Below are 25081 nucleotides of genomic sequence, written 5' to 3'. Positions count from 1 at the left end.
TCAGCCTCCTGAGTAACTGAGACTATAGGAGTGTGCCTCCATGCCTGACTAATTTTTACATTTTTAGTAGAGACGGGGTTTCACCATGTTGGCCAGGCTGGTCTCCAACTCCTGACCTCAAGTGATCCGCCTGCCTCGGCCGCCCAAAGTGCTGGGATTATAGGCATGAACCACTGCACCTGGCCAAGGCACTGTTAAAGACTTAAATGAAGGCCAGAAAAGGTCTTGGTCTTCATGGAGCCAAGACATACACTGAAGGTTATGCACTGAGGGCTCATGGCCCAGCCTGGGGGCAGGGATGGCTTTTTGGAGCAGGTGATGTCTATGGTGATACCTGAAGGCCAAATAGGACTTAAGCAGGTGACAGGGGAGTGAGGAAGGGAGAGTGTCCTAGACAGAGCACGTGCAAAGGCCCAGGGGTAAGGACCACAGCTTGTCCAAGGAACTGAAAAAAGTTTAGTGTGTCTGGATATGGGGGATGGATGAGATGAGGTCGGCAGGGGCCAGGTTTGCACAGGGCAGGGCAGCCAGGAGGATGAGTAACCGATGTTGCTCTCCAGAGCCATGGAGCGTTAAGCAGATTGGTTCTCTGGCAAACTGCCAGGTGGAGAAAGGACCACATCAGAAGATCCTTCAGTGGCACGACCAAAAGACGTCCCGCCCAGCTGCCTGCACAAGCATGAGAGTTCAGGGTACCCCAGAGCCCCAGGCGCTGCAAGGGGCCTGCACACTCACCCGGACACCAGTGACGCCAGGGGGGCCGGGGGGCCCGTCCTCACCCATCAGCCCTTCCTGGCCTTTCTCGCCATGTTCTCCGTCAGTCCCTGGGTCTCCCCTGTCCCCCTGGGTGGCAGGGCATGAAGAGGGGAGAGAGAGAGAGAATAAGTTAATTGCCAAGTGCATCAGAGGCCCCAAACCTCAGGGCTCCATTCAGGCATCCACAGCCAACTGGTCCCTAGATTCCCGATAGTTCCCTCTGCAGCCAAAAAGGCAGGGTGCTGTGACTCGGCTGCCAAGCCCAGTGTAGCTCTAAGCTTGCACAGGACGCATCCCAGACGTAGAGGCTCCCACATGTCCCTGCCTGGGCCTGGGCTGGGAAGGGCAGAGTGACTCAGAGATAACCCGGGGTCCTGACTGCACCCACCCCATGTTGTCCACAGGAGACAAGGGCAATTTCTCTCCAACTTAGACACATTGGGAGAACAAGAGTCTTATGAAGCAGATTTTTTTTTTTTAGACAGAGTCTCACTCTCTCTCTCAGGCTGGAGTGTAGAGGCGCAATTATAGGTCACCGCAGCCTTGACCTCCTGGGCTCAAGCAATCCTCCTGCCTCAGCCTCCAAAGTAGCTGGGACTACAGGCACATGCCACCATGCCTAGCTAATTAAAAAAATTTTCCTTTTTTTGTAGAAATGGGGTCTTGCTACAAGAGAGCTTGAGCCCAGCAGTTGGAGACCATTTCCCAGGCTGGTCTCCAACTGCTGGGCTCAAGCAATTCTCCCACCCCAGCTTCCCAAAGTGCTGGGATTACAGGTATGAGCTGCTGCACCTAGCTGAAACAAATTTTCAGCAAGAAAGAAAATTCACCCAATTCTCCCTCTCAGAACCACTCTTTCCATTTTTCTGAGTTGTATTTTCAATCCTTGATGACACAAAAACAGTGAATAATAATAATAATAATAATAAATGGTAGGTAACAGTTTGGATGGTATGTACCAGGCTCAGGGCAGTGAAGCAACTGTCCCAAGGCAATGAATCAGTTAGCAGTAAACTAAGCTCTAAAGGCACAATCCCACTGGACTGCCGGTCTCCATCTTCGTTTGTTATAGTTACTGCTTTGCTCTATGGTGAACGTGCCCTCCCATTGCTCTGGGCTCTGCATGGTGATCATTCTTATTGGCTGCAGAATACGTTCTCTGGGGAGTGGATGGAGCTAACATTTATATAGCACTAACCACGTCAGGACCATAGTCTGAGTCCTTTAACATCTATTAACTGACTTAATCCCCACAAAAGCTTTCCAAGGCTGGTCCGCTTTTAGTCTCATTTTACAGAAGAGGAAACTGAGGCAGAGCTAAATCAAGTCGCCTGGCCCAGAGGCCCACAACTGCCTAGCGGTGGAGCTGGACTTTGAAGCAGGATCCTGAGCATATCCTCTTTACAGTGATAGGGCTGTAACCAAGGTCTTCTTGGGGCTTCAGGCCTTTGGGGCACCTGAGGTTATTTCCTTGGAAAGGCAACCCTTGGCATGGGCTTTTTTTTTTTTTTTTTTTAGACAGATCTCATTCTGTCACCCAGGCTGGAGTGCAGTGGCATGATCTCAACTCACTGCAACCTCCACCTCCCAGGTTCAAGTGATTCTCCTGCCCCCACCTCCCAATTAGCTGGGACTACAGGCACGCGCCACCATGCCTGGCTAATTTTTGTATTTTTAGTAGAGACAGGGTTTCACCATGTTGGCTAGGCTGGTCTCGAACTCCTGACCTCAGATGATCCACCCACTTCGGCCTTCCAAAGTGCTGGGATTACAGGTTTGAGCCACTGCACCATGCTGGCATGGGCTTTTTATGGTTTTGAAGCAAGCAGTGTCACTCTAAGCTTGCCTTATCTCATCAAGGTAATCTTTGCGTACTCCAAGAGAGATTGGGGGCAGGCGGGGTTCCAGGATGGGGCATGCAGGATTTCAGGATGGGGCGTGGGCTGTCACCCTCATCACCGTGAGCAGAGCAGGTGTGGAGTGCAGCACGGGCATGGCTGCTGAGGGGCGGTGTCCATCAGAAGGTGGTCTCCATCGGGGCTGGCAGGCCTGGGGCCTGTGGTCAATCTGCACTGGCTTAGCTGTGACTGTTCAGGGAGACCCATGGGAGAGGACATGAAGTCACAGGTACGAGGAAGGGATGGGTGAGAAGAGCAGGCTTGGAAAAGCATAGTGTGTCTTTACCAGTTCTGTCCCCCAGTGTCAAGGTTTACGAGGGACACTGATAAACTGGTGTGCATCCAGAGGAGACAGAGCACAGGAAGCAGAGGGCATGAAGCTGGAGCTTGGGGCTTGGCCCTGCCCAGAAGAGAGGCTCAAGAAAGCGACTCATGATTGCTCATTGCTTCAAGCTGGGCCTGCTGGGGCCTGGGCTGTGGGGCAGGAGATGGGTGTGAGGGAGTTGCTGGGGCAGTTTCTAGTTCAGTTGGGCAGATTTTCCAATGGAGCGGTCCAGAGATGGTACAGATAAAGGCAGGAGACTCCGAGCTGAGGTGTGGGCCGGTGTAAAGCAGATCTGGGCACAAAGTTGTGCCCAGATCCCTTCCTGCTGAGAGCCTCAGCTTCTAAGCACAGCCTGACATGAAGACAGGGGGCTGGCCTGGATAACTCTCCTGCAGACTCCTCTGGCTCTGGGATTCCATTTCTGGCTTGTTGTCCTGGCCATCTGTTCTCCTAACTCTCAGAGGCAGACAGCCTGTTCCAGGTGGATAGTCGGGTTTTCAGCAAAGGGCCCTCACCTGGGCTCCGCCTAAGACCACACTCCAGGGGCTAACTGGACCCCTGGGGTGGGTGTCCTTGTGAATCTCATGCAGAACAGTCTCTGGGGGTTCCTAGAGATGCCCCAAATCCTCAGACATCTGCCAGTGCTCAGAGGAGCCTTGCAAGTTGCCTTCCTTAACCCTCTTCAGTTACAGATGGGACAACTGAAGTGCAGAGAGGTGGAGACTCCCTAATACCACTGAGTGAGTCAGTGTTGTGTGAACCTGGGGTTCTGGTTCCTTCTAATTCCAAGATTCTCTGCTCAGGGGACGATGCCTCCCTCAACCCTCGGGTTATGCTGCCTACGTTCAAATCCTGCTACTGCTACTGAATAGTTGTGTGACCCTGAGCAAGTTTCCTCGTTTGTAAAATCAGGATCAAAGGATTACTGCAAGGATTGAAAAAGATAAACCATGTAAATAGCTTAGCAGCGTGTCTGGCATGTGAATGCTGGATAAAAGCTAACTATTATTGGTCACCGCCACCATCGCCACTGTCAGCTGGACATCAGCAAAGAGATAACGGGTGTAAAAGTACTCTATAAACTATAAACTGCTGTGCATATCTGAGATGCAGTTTTCACCATGAGGGGTGATTCCTGGACAAACACCTTAAGAAAATGGGTCTCTCCTGGGATTCATGTAAAGACCAGGGAAGATGCTGTGCATTTGAGCACAAGGACTCAGGCAGAATTGGCTTTGAAGGGAGGGAAAGAGGACGAAGCCAGGGCCAAAAAGCCATGCAAGGTGGAGGCAGAAGACTGCACGAGGCACCCAGGCTGGAAGACCCCCTCCCGCCCACCTCAGTGGACATTCCAAGAAGAAAGGTGGCCGCCCAGAGTGGAGTGAGAAGGCTGCTGCTTTGTGCCCCAGTTTCCTCATCCGTCTAGTGGGGACAGTAATGTATCAAGCTTGGGAGGATTGCTGGGAAGATTATTAAATGGGTTAATTCACATAAAGCCCATCGGGTGGGTGGCACTGGGCACGTGGCAAGTGCCCAAAGCATTTTAGCCATGACCTTCATCAGCATCACCACCCAGTGTAGCAGGCACTGGCAAAGGGTGTGGAGGGGCTGTCAAATGCCCCAGGTCTTGGGACTCGGCTGTACCCTTGGATACAGCAGGGTTGGGGGTGAGGAGTCAGGCAGATGACAGACAGGGGGCGCTCTCGCTCTTGCAAGAAAACGTGAGGAGTCAGCAGGGGCTGGTTGCCAAGGCACCCTGGGAGACTGTGGGGAGGGGGTAATGAGGGTGGGCAGAAGCCTGTGGATGGGGAAACTGAGGTTCAGAGAAGGGGTCTGCTTCTCCGAGATCACCTGGGGAGTAGGTGGGAGAGAGGGCATGACCCTCAGGACCCTGGGCTGGGGAGCTGACTTGTGCAGGGTGACCGGCCAGCCTCGGGGAAAGCCCACCTGTGGGGTCAGAGTGGGGCCCAAGACGGAGGCCAGGGACTGGCCTGGCTGGAGATGGGTCTGGAGAGTCAGAGGGCGGTGCCCGCCTGCCCACCCGCAGTCCAGGTGAGCTAAGGTGCCTCTTCAGAGTCCTGACATTTGTGGCTGACAGGAGGCTCTCAGGGAGCAGCAGGGTCGAGTTGGGCCAGCAGGCTTTGGCACCTGTGAGCCGTGGGTTTGAATTTTGGATCCTCACTCACAGCCACAGGTCCTGAATATATCTATGCCTTCCTCTGAGCCTCAGCCTTTTCGCCTTTAGAATTGGTGCATGGCACAGGAGAGTGAGCAGAGGCTTTGGAGCCAAGCGGGCCCAGATTTGGGTCCTGGATGTGCCAATTGCTAGCGGTGTGTCCTTGGGCAAGTTGCTTCACTGCTCTGAGTCTCAGTTTCCTCATTTAAAGACAGAACTTCCGTTGTCCTATGGATCCAGCTGGTAAAGAGCTTAGCGTTGTACCTGGTATGTGTGTGACTAGTCCTCCCTAAATTGTGGCTTATAAGTTCATTGATGGTAATTATTATTTTCCTGACCTTCTAGGATATTTGGAAGCTAACAGAGACCGAAGACCCTGGCTCTGGGCCTGGCATAGTGCCGGTGCTCAGGAATCACCCTTAGCCTAGAGAAGCTGATATTTTAAGAAGGGTAGCAGGAAAGACTGGAAGGTGGTGATGGCCCTGGTCCCACCTGAGCAGGTAGTGCAGAGGACAGGGTGGGAGGTGGCTGCTGGACACTGCTGACCCTTCCCCACCCTGCTGTCAGTGGAAGCTGGAGCTCTCATCTCAGATCTCTATGGGAACACAGTGTTTCTGGGAGGAGACTTAGGTCTTGGATGGGAAAGCAATGCCCTGCCAGGGTCCCCAGGCCCTGCCCTAAAAGGGCACTTACCTTCAGCCCATCAGGTCCCATGGGGCCACTGTCACCCTCGAGGCCTGGCTCTCCCTGGAAAAGGTGATGGAGAAAGAGGAGGAGATGTTACTGGGGAGGAGGCCCCGGTGTGCTTTTCCTTTCTTCGCCCACCCTGGGGCAGGACCCTGACCCATGGATCTCCAGGCAGTGGGACCCTGGGGGCCCTGGCACACAGTGGGTGCATGGTAGCCAGGGGCTGAGTTAGCAAATGAACAGGAAGGTTGAGGTGCCCACCCTCGGCTCTCCAGAAAGGGGGAGCAGACCCCCAAGCTACTGACAGCTCCCTCTGCAGGGTGACGTGGGGTGGGGGCTACATGAGGTCATGAATTTAGAAGGTGCTTGTCATGGATTTGTCCTGAACATCATCTCTAGGCTGGTTGGCTGGGCTGCGGAGTGGCCTAGTAGTTAAAGACAGGCTTTGACATCAGCCAGACGTCAATGCTACTTCTCGGTTTCCCATTCACTGGCTGTTTGACCACAAGCAAACTACTTAGGTCTCATGGGCATCTGTTTTTTCATCTGAAAAATGGGGCTGACACCACCTTCTTCAAGGGTTGCTGTAAGGTACGGTGTAAGCGCCCCACACCTGGCAGCCATGTGAGGTACGATTACTGGAGCTGGAGGAAGCCTGCATGGAACTCCGTGGTGGAATCCCATTTCTCAGATGAGGAAAGGGAGGCCAGTCTTTCGACTTTTCTTCCCAGCAAGCTCGGGAATGACAGCAAGAACAGAGTCCCTGGCTGACCCTCAACCAGGCTTGCCCTTCCAGCTCCAGAGACGCCCCTGTACAACAGTTCTTGAAATGGCCATCAAATTAAGTTTGGGTCTCTCTCTGCTCTTAGAATTCATCGCTGTTCAGAGTCTGAGCTGGAAAGGGCCTCAGGGGCCGTCAGGTGCAGGATGGCAATGATGTGCCAGTTGGGTGGTCCGTGCTCCTCTTGTACCCATGGCAGGTATCACTTATCAACCCGCTGGAAGGCAAGCTCCAGAGACAGGCCTCCGTTACTCACTGCTGTGCTCCTTGTGCCTCGAGAAAAGTGCCCGACACACAGTGGGCATAGGATGCATGCTCATCATTCTCTTTCCTGCTGAGACTCGACTGAACCTCAACATCCTTCTTCTTTTTTTTTGAGATGGAGTCTTCCTCTGTCACCCGGGTTAGAGTGCAGTGGCATGATCTTGGCTCACCACAACCTCCAACTCCCGGGTCCAAGTGATTCTCCTGCCTCAGCCCCCCGAGTAGCTGGGACTACAGACCACAAAATGCCTTTCTCTACACTGGAAATGCTGGCCTACCAAGAAAGACTGGGCGAGGCTGTAGACGTTCATAGTCTATTTCTGTAACTGAGGAAACTGAGGCTTAGGGAGATTGAGAAAAGCCGGTCTCTTCCCCCGCTGCACCCACACACCCTGGGGGCTTTCAGGAAGAATAAATTGCTTCAACTTACCCGTTGCCCAATGAGGCCCTGCTCCCCAGGAGTGCCCAGGGGTCCAAGGTCGCCCTAGGAGAAGCCGAACAAAAGTCCATGAGGGTGGGTAGGGCCAGCCCCAGCTCTCGTCACCCCTTCCTGTTTCCACTAGCTCTGACTTCGGGGTGTGGGAGGAGGAGCTAGGGAAGATCCTTCTTCCCAGGGACCACAGAGAAATCGTAAAACACCAACCAGAGCTCCTGTTCCAAGTAAGCCTTGTCCACGGACTTCTTCTCCCACGCCGGGACAGGAGGACCATTACCACCACCACCACCACCACCATCATTCTATTAATAACTAACTGTACTGTTCTGTACTGTTCTAAGGACTTTTTTGTTTTTGTTTTTTGAAACAGGGTCTCATTCTGTCGCCCAGACTGGAGTGCAGTGGGGTAATCACAGCTCACTGCAGCCTTGATCTCCCAGGCTCAAGTGATCCTCCCACCTTAGCTTCTCAAGTAGCTGGGACCACAGGCATGCGCCACCATGCCCGGCAGATTTTTAAATTTTTTGTAGAGATGGGGTCTTGCTACGTTGCCCAGGCTGAGGACATCAGTTTTTATATTAACATATTTGACTTTCAAGACAGCCCTGCAAGGAAAGGTATTCTTTTAGAGGTGAAGCATCAGAGGCATTGGGTGAGTTCAGTAAGGAGCCCAAGCTCTTGCGAGACTAGTCAGTGACAGATTCAGGATCCGAACCCGGGCAGTCTGGTTCGAGGAGCCTTGGATGCAGCAATGGCAACTATGTGACTTTATTCTTCCTTGAGAGACTTGAAGAGAAACCCAAATGAGGAGGAAGCCCTAAATGAGCCAGAATAAATGTCACCTGCCCCCTGCATAAAGGCCCTAAAAGGGTCTTTCTCATTGGAGAATTTTCAAGCTATGCTCCCTGCTGGTGTCTAGGGGCACAGGAGGAGGGCAGAGCTCTGAGCCCCCAGCCCTGCTCCAGTGGAAACAATCCCACTTCTATCAGTTTTCTACGTGGGGTGGTTTTCTTCATTGGTGTTTGAGCAAAGGATTTTGGGACTAGGCCAAGTCTGACAGCCCCAGGCCTGGTCCAACTCCCTCTTTGAATGACAGGGAGACTTAGGCACGGAAGGGGGTGACTGGACTCAAGTCTCACAGCCCCTCTGCGGGCTCCCCTGGGCCCTGCCTCAACAATGTCCACGGGCTAGCCAGCATCACTCATCAGCTCTGGGGCCTCCAAGGGGAACAGCGTCCTCTTCCAACAGCAGAATGGGGAGGGGGCTCTCCCCAGAGTCCATGTATCAATGGTCACCTGTTTCTCGGCAGGTAATGAGGGGCACTGGCACCGAGCTGCAGATGGTATCGCATGAGGCCAGGAGGTACAGCCACCCCAGCGTGGAGGCAGGGGCAGGTGCCCGAAAAAACATTGCCTGGCAGAGGGCACTGGTGGGGGCTCCACATTCCACTCTGGCCCTAACCAGGCCCCACTCCCCAGCCAGGAGCACAGAGAACCCATTATCCCAGCCACAAGAAAGGCCCATTTCTCTTCCATGGAGAGGATGTGGCCGCCATCTGGGAGCTGGTTTCAACAAGTTATTTTTCTCTTCTGTCATCCCACCTCACCTTCATCCCGGCTTCCCCAGGAAGGCCCGGTTCTCCCACTGCACCCGGCGGCCCCTGAAAGAAAACGCCATTGGTCCCTCCTAGAGCAAGAGCTGCCCCCTGGTTGTAAGCAAGGGGGTAACTGAGGCTCCGAGAGGGCAAGAGAACGTCCAGGGTCACACAGTACAAGAGATGCAGAGGTGGGAGCAGCCTGTAGCTTCTTGGAGCTTGGAGCTGGAACTAGGGGGCTGGGGGTGGGCCCAGGCTGGCTGAGCTTTGGGACTACCCAGAGGCTTCTAGAGCCTTCTCCCGCCCCACAAGTGTGGTTTACCACACTAGGAGCCCTTTGGCAAGCAGAGGGAAGAAAATTTCATGATTCACAAAAAGACGGGGGAGGAAGCCATTGGATGCTGTGTTTAGGGCCAAGTGATTCTAACCCTTCTCTCTACAGCTGAGCCAGCATGAGGCGGGCGGGAAGCAGCCCTCAGTTATCACCGTGGGCATGGCTGCAGCCCTTGCATAAACCCTGGGGCTTGGTTTTTCCCTCTGGATAAGGCAGGGGTGTCCAAGGCTCCTTCCAAGTTCCTTGCTGCATGACCCTTAGGGGCTGGATCGACAGTCAAACATCTGCTGGGACAAAGTCCCAGCAAGGTCAAGGTTGGGAAGCATCCATGCTTCCAGTGATGCCCAAAGAGGCAATGCCAACCCCCACAAGGGTCCTGGCACCTCTGCGTCCCACCCAATGCCCCTGGACTAGGAGCCCAGCTCCTCAACCTATGCCACCAGGATGATCTACCCTCTCTGCCAGGGCGTCTACCCTTCTCTGAACTACATGGTACATGACCATCTCCCTGGGCCGGGACAGGGAATGGCAGAAAGAAGCTCCTGGGGAGGAGGGAAGGGAAGGGCTGATACATCCCCAGCAGCATCATGGGATGAATAAGGGTCTCTCACACTCACCTTGGGTCCCGTCTCTCCTGGAGGCCCAATTGGCCCCTGGGGTCCCTGAGGGCCCTGGAAGACAGATAGACACACAGACAGTTGGGAGAGGCCAGGCTGGGCCCTCTTTGGGATCTGGAGGGGTGAGTGAGGGAGCTGACCCCCAGAACCGGGGACTCTGAAGCACACCCCCTAGTCTGCCCCAGCCACACCGAGGGTCCTGGTGTCTGCAGCCCCTCTTCACCACTGGTATCTGTCATACTCCCTCCAACACAGCTGCACACTCTCCTATCCACCCACCCAGGGGGCCCTCCCTGATCAGAAACCTCCTAGCTCTTGAGTCTTGCTCATCTGTTGCCCCTGCCTGGAACGCTCTTCCACCTCGGATCCATGTCTGGAAACCCCCACCCCCAGCCAACCCACCGTTCAAAAGGGTGACTCCTTGGGCCTCAAGATGTGGGAATGCAGCAGCGGCCTTGAGGATAGGAGCCTCCTGTCCTCCCCTGCCCTGTGTAGGAGTCACCCTTCTTGCCCCCTGGAGATTCTGTCCTCTCTCTACCATCTCTTGTAGCACCACTCTCCAGCCTCCTCATGGGGCTCCTGGACTGTCCCCCCACACCTGTCCTTCCAGGGACATCTTCTGAAAGGCAAGCTGATCGCCCTTTCTGCTTCAAGCCCTTCCATGGTTCCCTGTTGCCCTTGGGACAGAAAGCACAGTGTCCCCGTGGCCTTGGGCGACTGGCGCCTGCTGCGTCCTCCTGCCCTTTCTGAGGTCCCGCTTTCCACTTCAGCCATGCTGGACTCTGCAGTTCCTGGTCAGCTTGTTCGTTTGCAGTTCCCGGTCAGCTTGTTCATTTACTCTTATCTTCACCTCCCTCCCTCCTGCCTTTCCCTGTGCCAAGCACTCCCTATACATTTTCGCATTTCATCTTCACAACAGAGTGGCAAGGCAGAGACAATCACCCCCATTTTCCTGGCAAGAAAACAGGCTGGAGGCCAAGTGAGCTGAGCCTCAAACCCAGAGCTCCTGGCTTAGTACTCGCCACCAACCCCAAGGCCTGGCCCACCGAGGGTTAGAGGCCAGGCATGGTCCCTTTCCAACCCTTCTCCTTATCTGACCGCCTGGCCCACACCCCCAGGTGCCAGCGGCAAAGAAGCAGAAGAGGGAAGGAAAGGGCTCTTACCGGTTCTCCTGGGAGGCCCTTGGTGCCTGGGGGGCCTGAGGGACCTGGGATGCCCTACAAAGACAAGACAAAAGTGACCTTAGGCCCTCCATGGCCTTCTCTGCCCTGCCTTGACTTCAAGCACGCCATCCTAGTGTATTTGGGTCCCCTCCACCCACACCGGATGACAGACGGGAAGGCTGAGACCCAGAGAAGAGGGGATGTGCTGGAGGAGCTTCAGTGCAGGGTGGGTGGGCAACCAGAACCTTCGGGGTTTCCACAGAAGGACAGGAACTTGGTAAAAGTGGTTATTATCAGCACCGCACCCCACCCCACCCCCACCCCACCAAAAGCGCCATGTAGAGAATTTCAAGAACTGGTGCTACTTACAGGAAAGCCTCTCAAGCCCAAGTGGCCTCGCTCACCAGCCACACCCTGGAAGCACATGTGGGGGTCATTACAGGCTCAGATCACAAAGCAGGGAGCAGGGAGGGGGCCTGCGGCTGGCCTGCTTGGCCTTGGCCTGACATACCTGCTGTCCAGGCCGGCCCGGTCTGCCCTGGGGTCCTGGAGGGCCCTGTGGGAAGCAGAGCACGTGAAGGTGGGAGAGGGTGCTTGGGAGGACCGTTCCCCAAAAAGGGACCCCTCCACATGGGAGATAAAAGGAACCCGTTTGAGACCACGGAGTCTGCCCCCTTTCCACGGTGCAGATGGGAAAACTAAGGCCTGACAAGGGGAGTGGCTCGCCACCGTCACCAGCTGCTCCAGGTGGAGAACCAAGGACCCCTTCCTAGGGATGGGGCTGCCAGAAGCAGTCTCGGCTGTCAGGGGCCTGGTGGGGTTTGGGGTCCGGGGAAAGGGTCTGAGGATGTGTATGATCTCCCTCCTCCTTTCTTGCTTTCTCTTTATTGAGCTTGCAGTAGGGGATCAGGAGGAGTGGAAGGGCCGAGCTCTCAGAAAGAGCCCTGCAGCCTCCATGGGGCTCCCTTCGTTGTCCCTAAGGGGCGTTGTTCTGAGGAGGTGTGAGCCTTGTTCGTGATTCCTGACCCAGTGTTGGAGGAGTGAGGAACGGCAGGCCCTAGGGGTCGGTACCTTCAGGCCCCTGGACCCTTGCTCCCCAGCTGGTCCGTCTGGTCCTCGGGGGCCCTGGAATAGGAAAAAGAGACTAGCACACCAGACAGCAGGGGTCTCCCTCGGGCCGAGAACCAGGAGGGCGGGGCTGCTCCGAGCCTGGGGCCTTCCCTTGCACAAGCCCCGGCCCCCTCCTCCTCCCACTTCCCACACACTCTCCACTGAGGTGGTCACCCTCGTGCAGCGCCTTTGAGACAGCTCTGCAGAGGCCGCAGCGTGAGTAGACTCAGCTAGAGGCTGACGCTTCCAGAAGGGGACTGGGGCACTAACGGCCCTGTTCAGAGAGACCTTGGGGGTCACCCAGCCAATCCATTTCACAGACGTGGAGACTGAGGGCCACAATTGAGTTACACGTGGCCACGTCCACACAGCCAACTCTTCAGACTCTGCTGCCACGTGCCCTTCCCAGAGCACACACGGGGCAGAAACAGGTGTGTGGGCCACAGCCCTTGGGGGAAACTGACAGAGCAGGACCTGGGAAGAACATGCATGTCCTTCCCAGATGTGTGGAGCAGCCCCGTCTCTAGCCAGACGTACAACGAATACAGCCCAGCTCACAGAGGAAGAGCCCATGAGGTAGGGGCAGGAACAGGGCAGGATTTTGCACGAGGGAATGGGAGTCAGGCTGCTGCTCCCGGGAGCCCTGGGCTCAGGCCTCACCCCTGACACAGGAGTCTTGGTCCCTGATTGCTGGGAGACCCCAGGGGCAGGTGGAGTCCACCCCCTATCCCCCCTGCACAGATGGGAATACTAAGGCCCAGCCAAGGGAAGTGACTTATCTAAGGTCCCTAACACATTAGCCGCTCTCATCCCCCATGTGGGCTCCACCCACTGCCCCACGTGTGTCCCCTCCAGGGGTGCTCCCACAGAGACGCAGATGGGCTGGGGTCTCCTGGAAAAAACCTGTGGAAAACAGAGCAGGCTGTGTTCTCTAGAGGGTCTCAAGCGGTCTGTGTTGGGAGGACAGGAGTGTCCTGTGGAGGAGGCCCATCCTGGCCTGGGAGCTCAGGGGACCAGCCCATAATACTCCCCCAGATAAAAGGAACTGGGGAAGTGTCTAGATGGGGGAGGATGGGGAATGAGAAAACTAAATGAAGAAAAATCATGTAAAAATCAAACAAGGAAGGCTGGGCACAGTGGCTCACACCTGTAATCCCAGCACTTTGGGAGGCTGAGGCGGGCGGATCATGAGGTCAGGAGTTCGAGACCAGCCTGACCAACATGGTGAAACCCCATCTCCACTAAAAATACAAAAATTAGCTAGGCGTGGTGGTGTGCGCCTGTAGTCCCAGCTACTCAGGAGGCTGAAGTAGGAGAATCGCTTGAACCCAGGAGGCGGAGCTTGCAATGAGCCGAGATCGCACCACTGCACTCCAGCCTGGGTGACAGAGCAAGACTCCATCTCAAAAAAAAAAAAAAAACAAAAATCAAACAAGGAAATTTTCAATGAATAATTGGGCCAACAAAGTGAAAATTCCACTTCTCAGCTGCCTGGAGCTCCCTATGCTTCAATCCCACACTGCAGCCTTAAAGAGCACCCCACTGATCAAATAATCCTGGAACAGGGAGCCAGCCACCAGGCAAGGCCAGGGCTCAGCTGGGAGATGCTGTTCTCAGCATCTCCAAGCCCAGGGCCTGGGGCTCATTGTGGGGTCCAGCCCTAGGCACTGGGCTGCTCAGGAAATGTGTCTGGGGACAAGTGACTGCGCCTCACTGAGACTCAGTTTCTTTTTTCTGAAATGGGCACAAGAAATCTCTCCCTCAAGACAGGAGGCGATGCTCACAGGCAGCTCAGTGCCTGGCACACAGAAAGTGCTTAAGAATGGCTAGTTCCATCCCTGCCAGGCTCTGCCAGGGGAGGGGGCAGGCTCCCCAGAGGCAGGGACACAGGAGTGGCTTGGGGAATCTGGGCCCAGTCCCTTCCTCAGGCAGTTCACACTATGCTGTGCAAAACCAGTTGAGCGTTTTCACAGATTCAAGCTGCGGTTTGATGAACTCCTAAACAAGCCATATCTAGTGGGCATTACGGGGCTCAGGTGCTAGCCCTAGCCTGTTGCTGGTTTGCTGTGTGACCCAGAAAAGCCCCATCTCCTCTCCGGGCCTCAGTCTCAGGCTCACATGGACACTGTCACACCATGTCATTAGGCTTAACACCCGTGATTCATGGGCACAGGTCTGGCGGAGCTGGAGCCACATGGGGTGGGGCCGTGTCAGGTCATGGGAGCTGGGACAGGGACTGAGCTGATGGCAGATAACTGAGCCCTCCTGAGGGATGATCTCTGGCTCTGGGCTCTGTCTCTCACTGAGACATACACCTCCCTGGAAAGGGATAGCTCTGGGAGGGGAGTGGAGGCTCAGAGGTGTTGAGGGCTTGGCCTGAATCCCATAGCACCTTGTTTATCCCAGGAATCAAAGGCTTTCTGGGAGAAAGGTTAAGTCATCAAATAATAATAGAGCAGTAGCAGCCACCGCAGGAGCAGTGAAAGCTGTTATCCTCCTTTTACAAGGAAAGAAACAGGCTCAGGATGGTGGTGAACTTGCCTATGGTCACACAGCTAGGAAGTGGAGGAGCCAGAATTTGAGACCAAGTCAGCTGGACATCCATTTTTTTCACCACTACCTGTCACTGTTTTTCAGAAAGGGAGTGAGCTCCCCATCACCGGGGGTATACAGGTCAGGGCCCAGAGGATCCTGCCAGGAAGGCTGCACACTGGGGCCTGGTGTTGGAGAAGACAATGTCTAAAATCCCTCTTATCTGAGAGAACTCACTATCCCAGCAGAGCACCAGAGAGCCTGGGAGAAGTTGGCTTGGCTTAAGAGAGAAGAGGAGGCAGTAGTGGGGCCACCAGCCACTGTCTCCCCAGCTCCACAGGGCAGGGAGAGGGGCGAGAGCAGCCGCACACTCTAACCCTTGCTCTGGGCCACACAACAGTTCATCCTGCAGGTCCCTCAGTCCTGCCGCCTCCTTCCCTAAATGAACCCAGGCAGGCCCACCCCCGCCCCGCCTGCTGGGGGAGGCCTGGGTTTCTATCAGACCACATGTCTGCTCTCCTGTATCTGCTCCCCGAGGAAGATGTCTGCAGGCACGCTGGGGGCTGCCCTCCAACCAGGCCTGGGGTCAGGCTTGGTGGGGAGGAGCTCCTGCCTGGGACAGAAAATCTGGCCAACCACAGCTCTTGTGAAAAAGGGGCCCATGAACAAGCGGGAATGAGCACACACCATCACGTGCTGCCGCCCTGCAGCAGGTTCAAGGTGTTCAGGAAGTGACTGAGTCCCCACAGCCAGCCCACCAGCTTCGTTCTGTTACTGACCCATTTTATGGAGGGAGAAGTGAAGGCTCAGGGAGGGGAAATCAGTGGCCCAAGGTCCAAGATCCAAGAGGAAGAGCCTGGATTTGGGCAAGGTCTGCTAAGCTCTAACACCCACAGGCAGGGGAAGAGTTGGCCTGAGGCACTGCCATCTTGGGGTCCTTACGACCCCCTCGGAAGGAGGAATTAAAGTCTCTCATCTGAGCAGGTGGGAGAAAGGCTCTGAGAGGTTAAGAAACCGGCCTGGGGTTCCACAGCTGGGAACCAGGGGTGCTGAGACTTGCCATAGGCCCATCTGACCCCAGAGTCCTCATTCTTTTCACTGGGGCTGGTGGGCCCAGGTTCTAGTCAGCATCCTCACCAAGAACAGAGGACGAGAGCCTCTCTTGCCCCTGGCCATGAACTCTCAGTGCTCATTCTTCCTCGGGTGGGCGGTGGGGTGGGGAGCAGCGCCCGTCCTACACATAGGCAGGAAAGCAGGCAAGGCCTTGCAGACCTCCAGGCCCATTCCCCATGGCACATATGGGGAAACTGAAGCACAGAGCACCACAAGGCCTTGCTAAGGGCACAGGGCAAACCAGGAGCTGATCAGGACTTGCCCAGAATCAAGCTCTTTCACAGGCACGGTGGGTGCCTCTGTAGGTTCCCCACCTTCAGTCACCTCCTCTAGGAGGTGGCGAAGGGCAGCCTGTTCAGCAGGAGACCCAGGGGCCGATCTCATAGGTTGTGCATTCCTGACAAACCCAGTGGGGAGAGGGGCTCATGTTCCTGATGCTCCCCTCCTAGCCCGGGAGACTTTGACGTGGTTGGAAGCCTCTGTTTCCTGAAACAGGAATACATTCTTCAAGCCACTGCTGGGAAGGGGTGGTGGAGATGGTTGAAGGGAGCCCAGTGAGTTGAGGGGGGCCTGAGCCTCGCGCCTGAGGCAGCGCAGGAGGCCTGAGCCCATGCAGCTCACCCTCCAGGGAATCCAGCTTCCTGGGGCTGGAGGGGAGGTACAGAGGATCTGGATGGAGCCTGGCTGCCCTTGGGCCAAGGCCCATTTGAAGAGACCCAGAGGACATGGGCACCGGAGGGACCCTGCCGGGCCACAGGAATGCCTTTTAATCTTCCCTCTTCCAGGCCGGCTGCTCAGGCCATCTGGTTTGGGGGAAATTGTAAAACCACTTGAAATCCAGCCAAGAGGAGAATAATAATCACAGATCCCCCGTATGGAGCTTGGATATCAGGCCTGGGCTGCCGGCACCACCTGCACCATCTCACTTTCTCTTTAAAATAAGGCTGCATGGCCCCACGCCTGTAAACCTATCGGTGGCAGACCATCCTGTCAACCCTCCCTGTGTGATTGAAAATAAGGCTGAATTCAGTATGCAAATGAGCCAGATTCCCTGGGTTCAAATCCCAGCTCTGCCACTTTTTAGCTGTGCAACCTGAGGTAAGTGACTCAACCTCTCTGTGCCTCTCTGGGAGTGGAGTGGAGGCTCAGAGGTGTTCAGGGCTTGGGCTGAATCACATAGCACCTAGTTTATCCCAGGAAGCAAAGGCTTTCTGAGAGAAAGGTTAAGTAATCCAATAATAAAATAATAATAAAATGGGAATGAGAATAGCACCTACATGACAGGGTAGTGTTGAGGATTAAATGAGTTAATGTGTGTGACACACAGTGTCTGGCATAGAGTAAGTGCTGGCGATTACTCCCAGTGACTGTGCTCAGGGCAGCCCTGTTTAAAACCCCCTGCAGCTTCCCAATGCCCTTGGAGTATAGCTGTGGCTTTTGAGGCCCTGCCTTGCTTGGTACCTGCTAAGTCCCAGCCCCATCCCTCTCCCTTGTCCCTCTGTTGACCCTGAGGATGCCTAAGCATCCACCTCCTGTATCACCTTCAGGTCTTCCCCTGCCAGTCCCCTGCCAGGAAGCTGGCATCAGCTCAAGCACTGTCCTCTCCTAAAGTCCTTCCTTAGTACCCTGCCCAGGTAGGGTCCTCCTCTGGGCTTCCAGGCTGCTAATACTTCCTCAGTCCATGTGCTGATGACCCTGTATTTTATCACCTGCGTCTGCCAAGTGGTTTGATTCACCTGTTGACTGGCTCACAAGGGCAGGCAGGGGTCATGTCTGTCCTGTTCACCACAATACCTGCAGAGCCTCCAACAGTGTCCGCCAGACAGTAGGTGCTAAATAAGTGCTGGTTGAATAAATGAATGAACAAAGAACTGGTACCAGAGAGCCCGACTGTGTCTGGTGGATAGCAAGGCTGAGAAATGAGTTGGAAAGAGGGGTGGCGTCCCACCCCCAGAGCCAGGTCCAGGGTGAGCCTGGAACCTTGCCTCGTGCTACGAAAGTCACAGATCCCAGAGCTGGGCTGGGGGCAGAGACTGGGCAGTCTCTGGCAGGTGGCCCTGTTCCAAGTGTGCCCCCTCCCACCAGCATCAGCCCCCAGGAGCTGGGCTCAACTTACCCGACGTCCCTTTGCTCCCCTCATGCCTGGTGGGCCTCGAGATCCTGGAGGACCCTGGGAAGAGAAGAAATTTGGAGAGGCCCCTTTCTAGGAAGTGAGAGCAACACGGGGGGCTGGGAGTGTGGGGGCAAAGCTTGAAGGCCTGCAGCCCTCAGATGGGCATGTTCAGAAGCTGCCTGGGCCCCAGCAGCCTCCACATGGAAGGACTGGGCACCTGGCTCACTGGGGAAAGCAGCAGGCGAGCCACAGCCTCGAACATAGCCAATGCCCTGGGCTATAGGGGGATGGGCCTCAACCTTTCCTGGGAGTCTGGGGAGTGGGGAGAAGGCTCCCTGCATGATATTTTCTTCCCCTTTTCCTCAAAATCAACAATGAGAAGATACGATGCCATTCATTCATTCATTTATGTATTTATTGGGAGAGGATCTCGCTCTGTGGCCTGGGCTGGAGTGCAGTGCAGCCTTGAGCTCTGGGGCTCAAGTGATCCCCCCGCCTCAGCCTCCTGAGTAGCTAGGATTGCAGGCATGCACCATCATGCCCAGCTAATTTTCTTATTTTTGTGGAGACAGGGTCTCACTATGTTGCCCAGCCTGATCTCAAACTCCTAGGCTCAAGTGATCCTCCTGCCTCAGCCTCCCAAATTGCTGGGATTACAGGTGTGAGCCAGTGCATCCAGACTACGATGACATACATGACAAAAGGTCTCCTCGAATCCTCATCTCCCTTTCTCTCCTACACCAGAAAGGAGAATCTGGTGACTCAAGTTCTGTCCCTCACCTCCACCCTGACACCCAATATTTTCCTGAATATTTTCTCCCAGGGAAAAGAGGAGGAGGAGGAAGAACTGAGAACACAGGCCTGGGGTGATCTTGGGAGGCAGAGGGGGCAGAGTGGGAGAGGATCAAGAAGGAGAGAAGGAGGGGGAAGGCAGAGGCAGAGAAGTGGGTGGGGTGGCATGAGAAGGGAGCAAGGCCCAGCCCCGGGCAAATGGGCAGCCATCTTGGTTTTGATGAACAGACGACAAGAGGAGCAAGAGAGACAGGGTGAGAGGGCCAGTTTAGTTCTTGGAATTCTCAGCACCTGGCCTTGCACAGGTGCACGACAGACATTCAGGAATCTGTTGAATTAACAAGGAGCACATGAACTGAAGAGGGCAGAGGGTGGGAAGGGAGGGAACACAGGAGAAGAAGGGAAGCAGCCCACCCCTCTGCCTAATGTCTCCCCTGCCCCCACCCCGATTCCAGGCCCAGCTTGAGAGACCTCAAGCAGCAACTTCATCCACCGGCCAGCCAGGACCCTCTGCCAGCTCCAGGAGCCTCCCAGCTCCTGCAGCAATTCTCAGACTGGGTGTGCTCCTTTTGCAAGGCAGAGCCAGTCTCATCCCTCCTCTGAATACCAGGGAGAGGCCCAGCCCCATTTGGTGCCTCAGAACGAACTCTTGACTTTCCCGTTTCCCTCTCCCCATGGCTTCCAGGGGTGTTAACCCAGCCGCTATCACCCGGCAGACCCTCCAACAGCTGCTGTGGAGGGGCTGGTGTGAGGGGCTGGGTCCCAGGCTGACCTTTCGTCAGCAGAGCAAGCAGGGTGTGGACTCGGGTTTGGCCCCATAAAAGGCAGTTCTGACTCCCGGATGGTGGAGAATACAAACACTGGGTGAGAATGGGCCATTTTATAGAGTGATCTCAGAGCTCAGAAGGCATGCAATGCACCACTGGGAAATTTCGGGAGCCAAGTCTCTACATCAAGGCATAGAGTGCTGAAAAGAGCAGGCTGCAGCACTGGAGAATCTGGGCTCACATGCCAGTTCGGCCACTTACTAATTGTGCCATCTTAGGCATGTTACTTCAACTCACTGGGCCTCAGTTTTGTCATTTACAAAATGGGGATGGAAGAGTCCTTACCTCCTAGAGTTTCTAGAAAGTGAAGTGACAAAGTCCTCAGGAAAAGGTAGCTGCCTGCTCTCGCAAGGCAGGAGGAGGTCAGAATTGAATGCTAGACTCAACTCTGGTCACTGGGTGACCCTAGGCAGGTCCCAGGGCCTCACCCTCACCCCCAATAATGGGGATAATAATCAATAATCTTTTTTTTTTTTTTTTTTTTTTTGAGATGGAGTCTTGCTCTGTCGCCCAGGCTGGAGTGCAGTGGCGCGATCTCGGCTCACTGCAAGCTCCGCCTCCCGGGTTCACGCCATTCTCCTGCCTCTCCAGCCTCCCGAGTAGCTGGGACTACAGGTGCCTGCCGCCACACCCGGCTAATTTTTTTCTATTTTTTAGTAGAGACGGGGTTTCACCGTGTTAGCCAGGATGGTCTTGATCTCCTGACCTCATGATCCACCTGCCTCGGCCTCCCAAAGTGCTGGGATTACAGGCGCGAGCCATTGTGCCTGGCCTGGGGATAATAATCTTGATGGATCTCAATGTGCTATCAGACAACATGGAGGTGAAAGTGATTGATAAAGTGGGAAAATGCCAGTCAGGTGTGAACAATATCACCAGAAATGTCACTTTTAATGGTAGTAGCCTGACTTATAATAGTGGCAATTATCATCTCTAACAGATAGTTATCACCATTCATTAAGCACACAGTTATGCAGGAGGGTTGTGAGACACTACATCATGCACTGCAGCATTTCTCATGACAATCTCATACTGCAGGTGGCATCATGCTGACTTACAGATGGGGAAACTGAGGGTCAGAGAAGCTATGAGTGTTGCTAACAATCCCGCAGCTGGCAAGTCGGGGAGCCAGAATTTCACCCCCATGTATCTGATTCTGAAGGTGGTTTTCTGGGCCTCTGTGCTAGCCAGCTTCCCCAGTGTCGCTGGCCAGGAGGAACCCCAAGAGATCCAAGGGACCAGCCCCGTACCGTAGCAGTGGGGGACCACGGCAACCTTGCGATCAGAAACAGCACCAAGTGACCGTCTGATTTCATCAAGCCTGAGCCAGCCCACTGAACAGCGGGGAGCACTGAGGAGATGGGGCGGGGTGGGGAGGCGAGTGGAGCCAGGGAGGCGAGGGATTCAGAGGAGGCCTGCACCTTCTTCTCTGCATTGGCCTGAATATCCCCACTCTTTCCCCATCTCCCACCGGCCTTCCATTGTGTCCCAGTGACTCCTTTCCTGGCTTTCCTCCTCCCACTAGACAGATGGGGAGACTGAGGCCCAGGACGGCCGAGGTGCAGGGGTGCCGGGGGTAGAACTCGATGATGTACCCCCAGCATCCTTGTACTCAGGCTTTGGCCCTACTCTGGGCACCCCCCATGCTGAGGGCTCCAATCACTCCATCTCTGACCACTGGGAGGGAGGCCGGGCCCTTGCATTCCAAGCTGGGTGCCTCGGCCAGCCGTGCTAGTCCCCCAACCAGAATGCTGGTCCTCTGACCCTGCTTCTACCCCAACAGTCCCACTTCCACACTGCCAGCTCCTCCAGCCCTGGGCCAGATGTGACTTTTCCTCCTTCTCATGAACAGGGCAAAAGTATGTCAGTGGGAGCCCAGAGTACTGGCTTCTGCTTCCAACTGTGCTCCTCAAGAACATTCCAACTTGTCCAAAGAATCATGAGGATGGACAGAGTCTCCTGGTGCTGATGCCTTCTCCTCTGGGTGACGGTCACCTATATCCAGGCCTCTCACCCTTGGACTAGTCCACCCCTCTCCCTCCTCAGCCCCTGGTGTGGCCTGGCACAGAGTAGGTGCTCGATAAAAGTCTGTTAATGATGGAGAGAATGTTTATACTTGACAGCCCCACTAGACAGTGAGAGTCTTAAGAGCTGGATCTCTTTCTTACCATTTTTGTACCTCCAGGGAGGAGCTTATGCTAGCACACAGTAGGTGCATGAAAAAGTGTAGGAGCTGAGTTGGCCTTGCTTCCCTAATCACAGTAGAGAACAGGTTTATGCGAGCTTCTCCTGGGTTCAAACCATGAAAGGCTTCAGGGCCCTTCCTCATCAGACCCCAGGGAACTCCTCAGTCTGGACTTTGGAGACACTCGGGCAACCTGAGCTCATCGCCCCTCAGCCCTGACTCCAGATCTGTGCCTGGGCTGGTCCCTCTACCCCCACACCCTCCCCACCTTCCCCAAGCCCACCTTGGACTGGGCTCCCAGCCCTGAGCCCTGGCTTTGGCTGAAGCGAGTGCCCTTTCCTAGTTTCCATCCTCCATTGGCAGAAACAGGGATCTGAAGCAAGTTCTACCTGCTCCAAATGAGAGCAAGCCCACCCCCACCCCCTGCACGTCATCACCCCTGGGAAGGAGAAGGGGCTCCTGAACTTGAGTGCTCCTGGCCGCACCCTTCCCCCAGCTCTCCCAGCCTCTCCCACCACTCTGCCTTGAGAGCCTCGGGAATATCCCTGCTTCCTCAGTCATCATGAGAAGCCCAGGCCCCTGAGGATCCTCAGCCCTGTTTGTCCAGCATTTCCCATCTTCGTGCCTGCTCTTCCAGAACAGACATCATTTACTGGGTTCTATCTACCCTGCTCCCCATACCAGACTACACGCTCCAAAGGAAGGGGCCACTTTCTGCCTTTCTTGCTGCCACATCCCCAGCTCCTGGAACTGCCGAAACCCCATCTTCACTAAAAATACAAAAATTAGCTGGGTGTGGTGGCACACGCTTGTGATCCCAGCTACTAGGGAGGCTGAGGCACGAGAATCTCTTGAATCCAGGAGGTGGAGGTTGCAGTGAGCGGAGATTGGGCCCCTTTACCCGGCTCCTGAAACTGCCCACAAGCACTTATTGCTCAGTAACTACAGAGTGAATGAATGAATGGACAAAAGCAATAATGCTGCTAATAACCAAAATGCTCCCAAGGAACAAACACCACTCTGTAATGAACATTAGCCCCACGCTTCCATTTAACCCACACGATCACACTATCATGACCATGATTCTTTTCTCTGTTTTTCAAATGAGCAAAATTCAGGCTCAGAGAAGTTAAATGATCTGCCCCAGGATTACAGTCAGAGAGTGGTGTAGCTGGGATTCTACCCAGGTTGGTCTGATTCTGAGGCTTGAACTCCTAACCCTCTCCTCCCCTCCCCTCCCCTCCCCGCCCATCCCCTCTCCTCTCCCGTCCCCTCCCCTCCCCTCCTCTCCTTCCTTCCTCCCTTCTTCCCTCCCTTCCTCTTTCTTTTTCTTTTCTTTTCTTTTCCTTTCCTTTCTTCCTTCCCTCCTGCCCTCCCTCCCTCCTTTCTTTTCTTTTCTCTTCCCTTCTTTCTTTCTTCCTTCCTTTCTTTCTCTTTCTTTTCTTTAATTCTTTCTTTCTCTTTCTTTCTCTCTATCTTTCTTTCTTTCTCTTTCTTTCTTTCTTTCTCTCTCTCTCTGTCTCTTTCTTTCTTTCTTTCTTTCTATCTTTCTTTCTTTCTTTCTATCTTTCTTTCTTTCTTTCTCTCTGTCTCTTTCTTTCTTTTTTTTGAGACAGGGTCTAGAGCTCTATCACCCAGGTGGAGTGCAGTGGCGTAATCTTGGCTCACTGCAACCTCTGCCTCCTGGGTTCAAGCAATTCTCATGCCTCAGCCTACCGAGTAGCTGGGATTACAGGCGCATGTCACCACGCCCAGTGAATTTTTGTATTTTTAGTAGAGACAAGGTTTCGGTATGTTGGTCAGGCTGGTCTTGAACTCCTGGCCTCAAGTGATCTGCCTCCCGAAGTGCTGAGATTACAGGTGTGAGCCACCACACCGAGCCATCTAACCTTTATCTGACAGTGGTTTGAGCTTAGGGATCAAGAGGGCTTTGCTTACCTGGGGTCCAGGCTCTCCAGGGGTCCCCATACCACCTGGCATTCCAGGATGACCCTGCCAAGAGAGAGAAGACAAAGAAGGAATCAGCTGTGGAAGGTGCCCCTTCCTCCTTCAGTCCCATCTCGGTTGGCTCAGCCCCATTGCAAAGCCAGGAGGACAGCAGCTAGACCCCCGGACAAAGAGGGAGCTGGTCATTCTGAACGTCTAGGGTAAGTGGTTCATGGAGGACAGCAGAGCTGTCACTCAAGGCTGCAACAGGAGAGGGCAAGAGGATGCAGACTTACTCCTTACCATCGACCCCTTGGGTCCAGGCACGCCTGGGGGTCCCATCATGCCACGATCACCCTGTGATGGAGACAGCAATGTAGGCAGGTCACGGCTATGGCTGTGGGGTGGCTCTGTGGGAGGCAGGTGCAGAGGGCCATCCAAAGGCTCAAAGAGAGGTAGGGGTTTGCTCAAGGTCTCTAGAGGGTCCCTGTCTAGTTCATGGCCACATCACCCAGGTGGGGATCTGGGATTTCACTCAGAGGAAGCCAAGACCTCTGGCAAGCCCCAGAAGGCCTCAGCATCCCCTGTAGTGGGCCACGCAGTGAATTTCCCTCCAAGGATGGTCCTGATTAAGGAAGCACTAATTACACTGTCCCCTTTGATCCTGGCCCACATCATGCTGGTCCTTATTAGGCCTGGCATCCCCTGGGCTAGGCTTGCTGAGGCAGAAACAGCAAGAGAAGGCATGTCTTTCACTCTCTAAACTCCCTGTCCAAACCTAGATGAGATGCTAGAGAATCAGAGACATAACTCATTCCCTCTCGACCAATCCAGACACACTGGGGCAGAGTTGGCAGTGTAGCAGACAGCTCCAGCCAGAAGGTAGGTGCTCTGGATTCGAATCTTAGCTCTGTTTTCGTGAGGCTCTGTTTCTTGTATCCAGCCAGCCGGCAAATATTTATTGAGCACCTACTATGTGTCTGACACTCTCTGCGAGACTCTGAGTATACAATGGTGAGCAGGCCTGCTCCCATGGAGCAAGACACTCAGAGGGTTGTAGGAGACACAGTGCAGTGAGGGTGGGGGTCATGGTGCTAAGGTGTTATCATTGGAGGACTTGACCCACTTGGGGGCAGAGCTGGTCAGGGAAAGCTTCCCTTGGGAAGTCCCTCTTGACCCAAGAGCTGAAGTATAATGAAGAGCATCTGGGCAAAAAGGGTGGAGGCAGATGGCAATGGAAAGAAAGCATTTGGCTAAGGGAATGGCACAGTCAATGGTTTGTAGGTGAGAAGGGACATGGGACATTTGAGCAACAGCAGAAGGCCAGAGTTGGCTTTGATGTTGTGCTATCGTTATGTAAGATGCTACCACTGGAAGAAACAGGGTGAAGGGTACTATTTTTTGCAACTTCTTGTGAATCTGTCATTATTTCAAAATAAAAAGTCAAATTTA

The 25081-nt window shown here is 54.6% G+C and overlaps 1 protein-coding gene across 7 annotated transcripts in view; it reads right to left on the bottom strand.

Annotated features, from left to right (window-relative positions):
- Window positions 1-25081, bottom strand: part of COL27A1 (collagen type XXVII alpha 1 chain) — a 160070-nt gene that overhangs the window by 37746 nt on the left and 97243 nt on the right. For all 7 annotated transcript variants that reach the window (XR_010123360.1, XR_010123361.1, XM_063649839.1 and 4 more), the window contains 12 exons: window positions 23933-23986; window positions 23642-23695; window positions 17903-17956; window positions 12103-12156; window positions 11543-11587; window positions 11401-11445; window positions 11032-11085; window positions 9869-9922; window positions 8930-8983; window positions 7318-7371; window positions 5849-5902; window positions 736-843 (listed from right to left, as the gene is read on the bottom strand). Coding sequence is in view for 5 of the 7 variants with exons in the window: in XM_063649839.1 (XP_063505909.1) it covers window positions 736-843; window positions 5849-5902; window positions 7318-7371; window positions 8930-8983; window positions 9869-9922; window positions 11032-11085; window positions 11401-11445; window positions 11543-11587; window positions 12103-12156; window positions 17903-17956; window positions 23642-23695; window positions 23933-23986 (684 nt within the window). In the remaining 2 variants the exon portion in view is untranslated. The remainder of the gene's footprint in view (window positions 1-735; window positions 844-5848; window positions 5903-7317; window positions 7372-8929; window positions 8984-9868; window positions 9923-11031; window positions 11086-11400; window positions 11446-11542; window positions 11588-12102; window positions 12157-17902; window positions 17957-23641; window positions 23696-23932; window positions 23987-25081) is intronic.

Source organism: Pongo pygmaeus, chromosome 13 (assembly GCF_028885625.2).
Source record: "Pongo pygmaeus isolate AG05252 chromosome 13, NHGRI_mPonPyg2-v2.0_pri, whole genome shotgun sequence".
NCBI lineage: Eukaryota > Metazoa > Chordata > Mammalia > Primates > Hominidae > Pongo > Pongo pygmaeus.
Note: the sequence above shows the minus strand (reverse complement) of the source record. Positions and strands in the feature narration are given on the sequence as shown.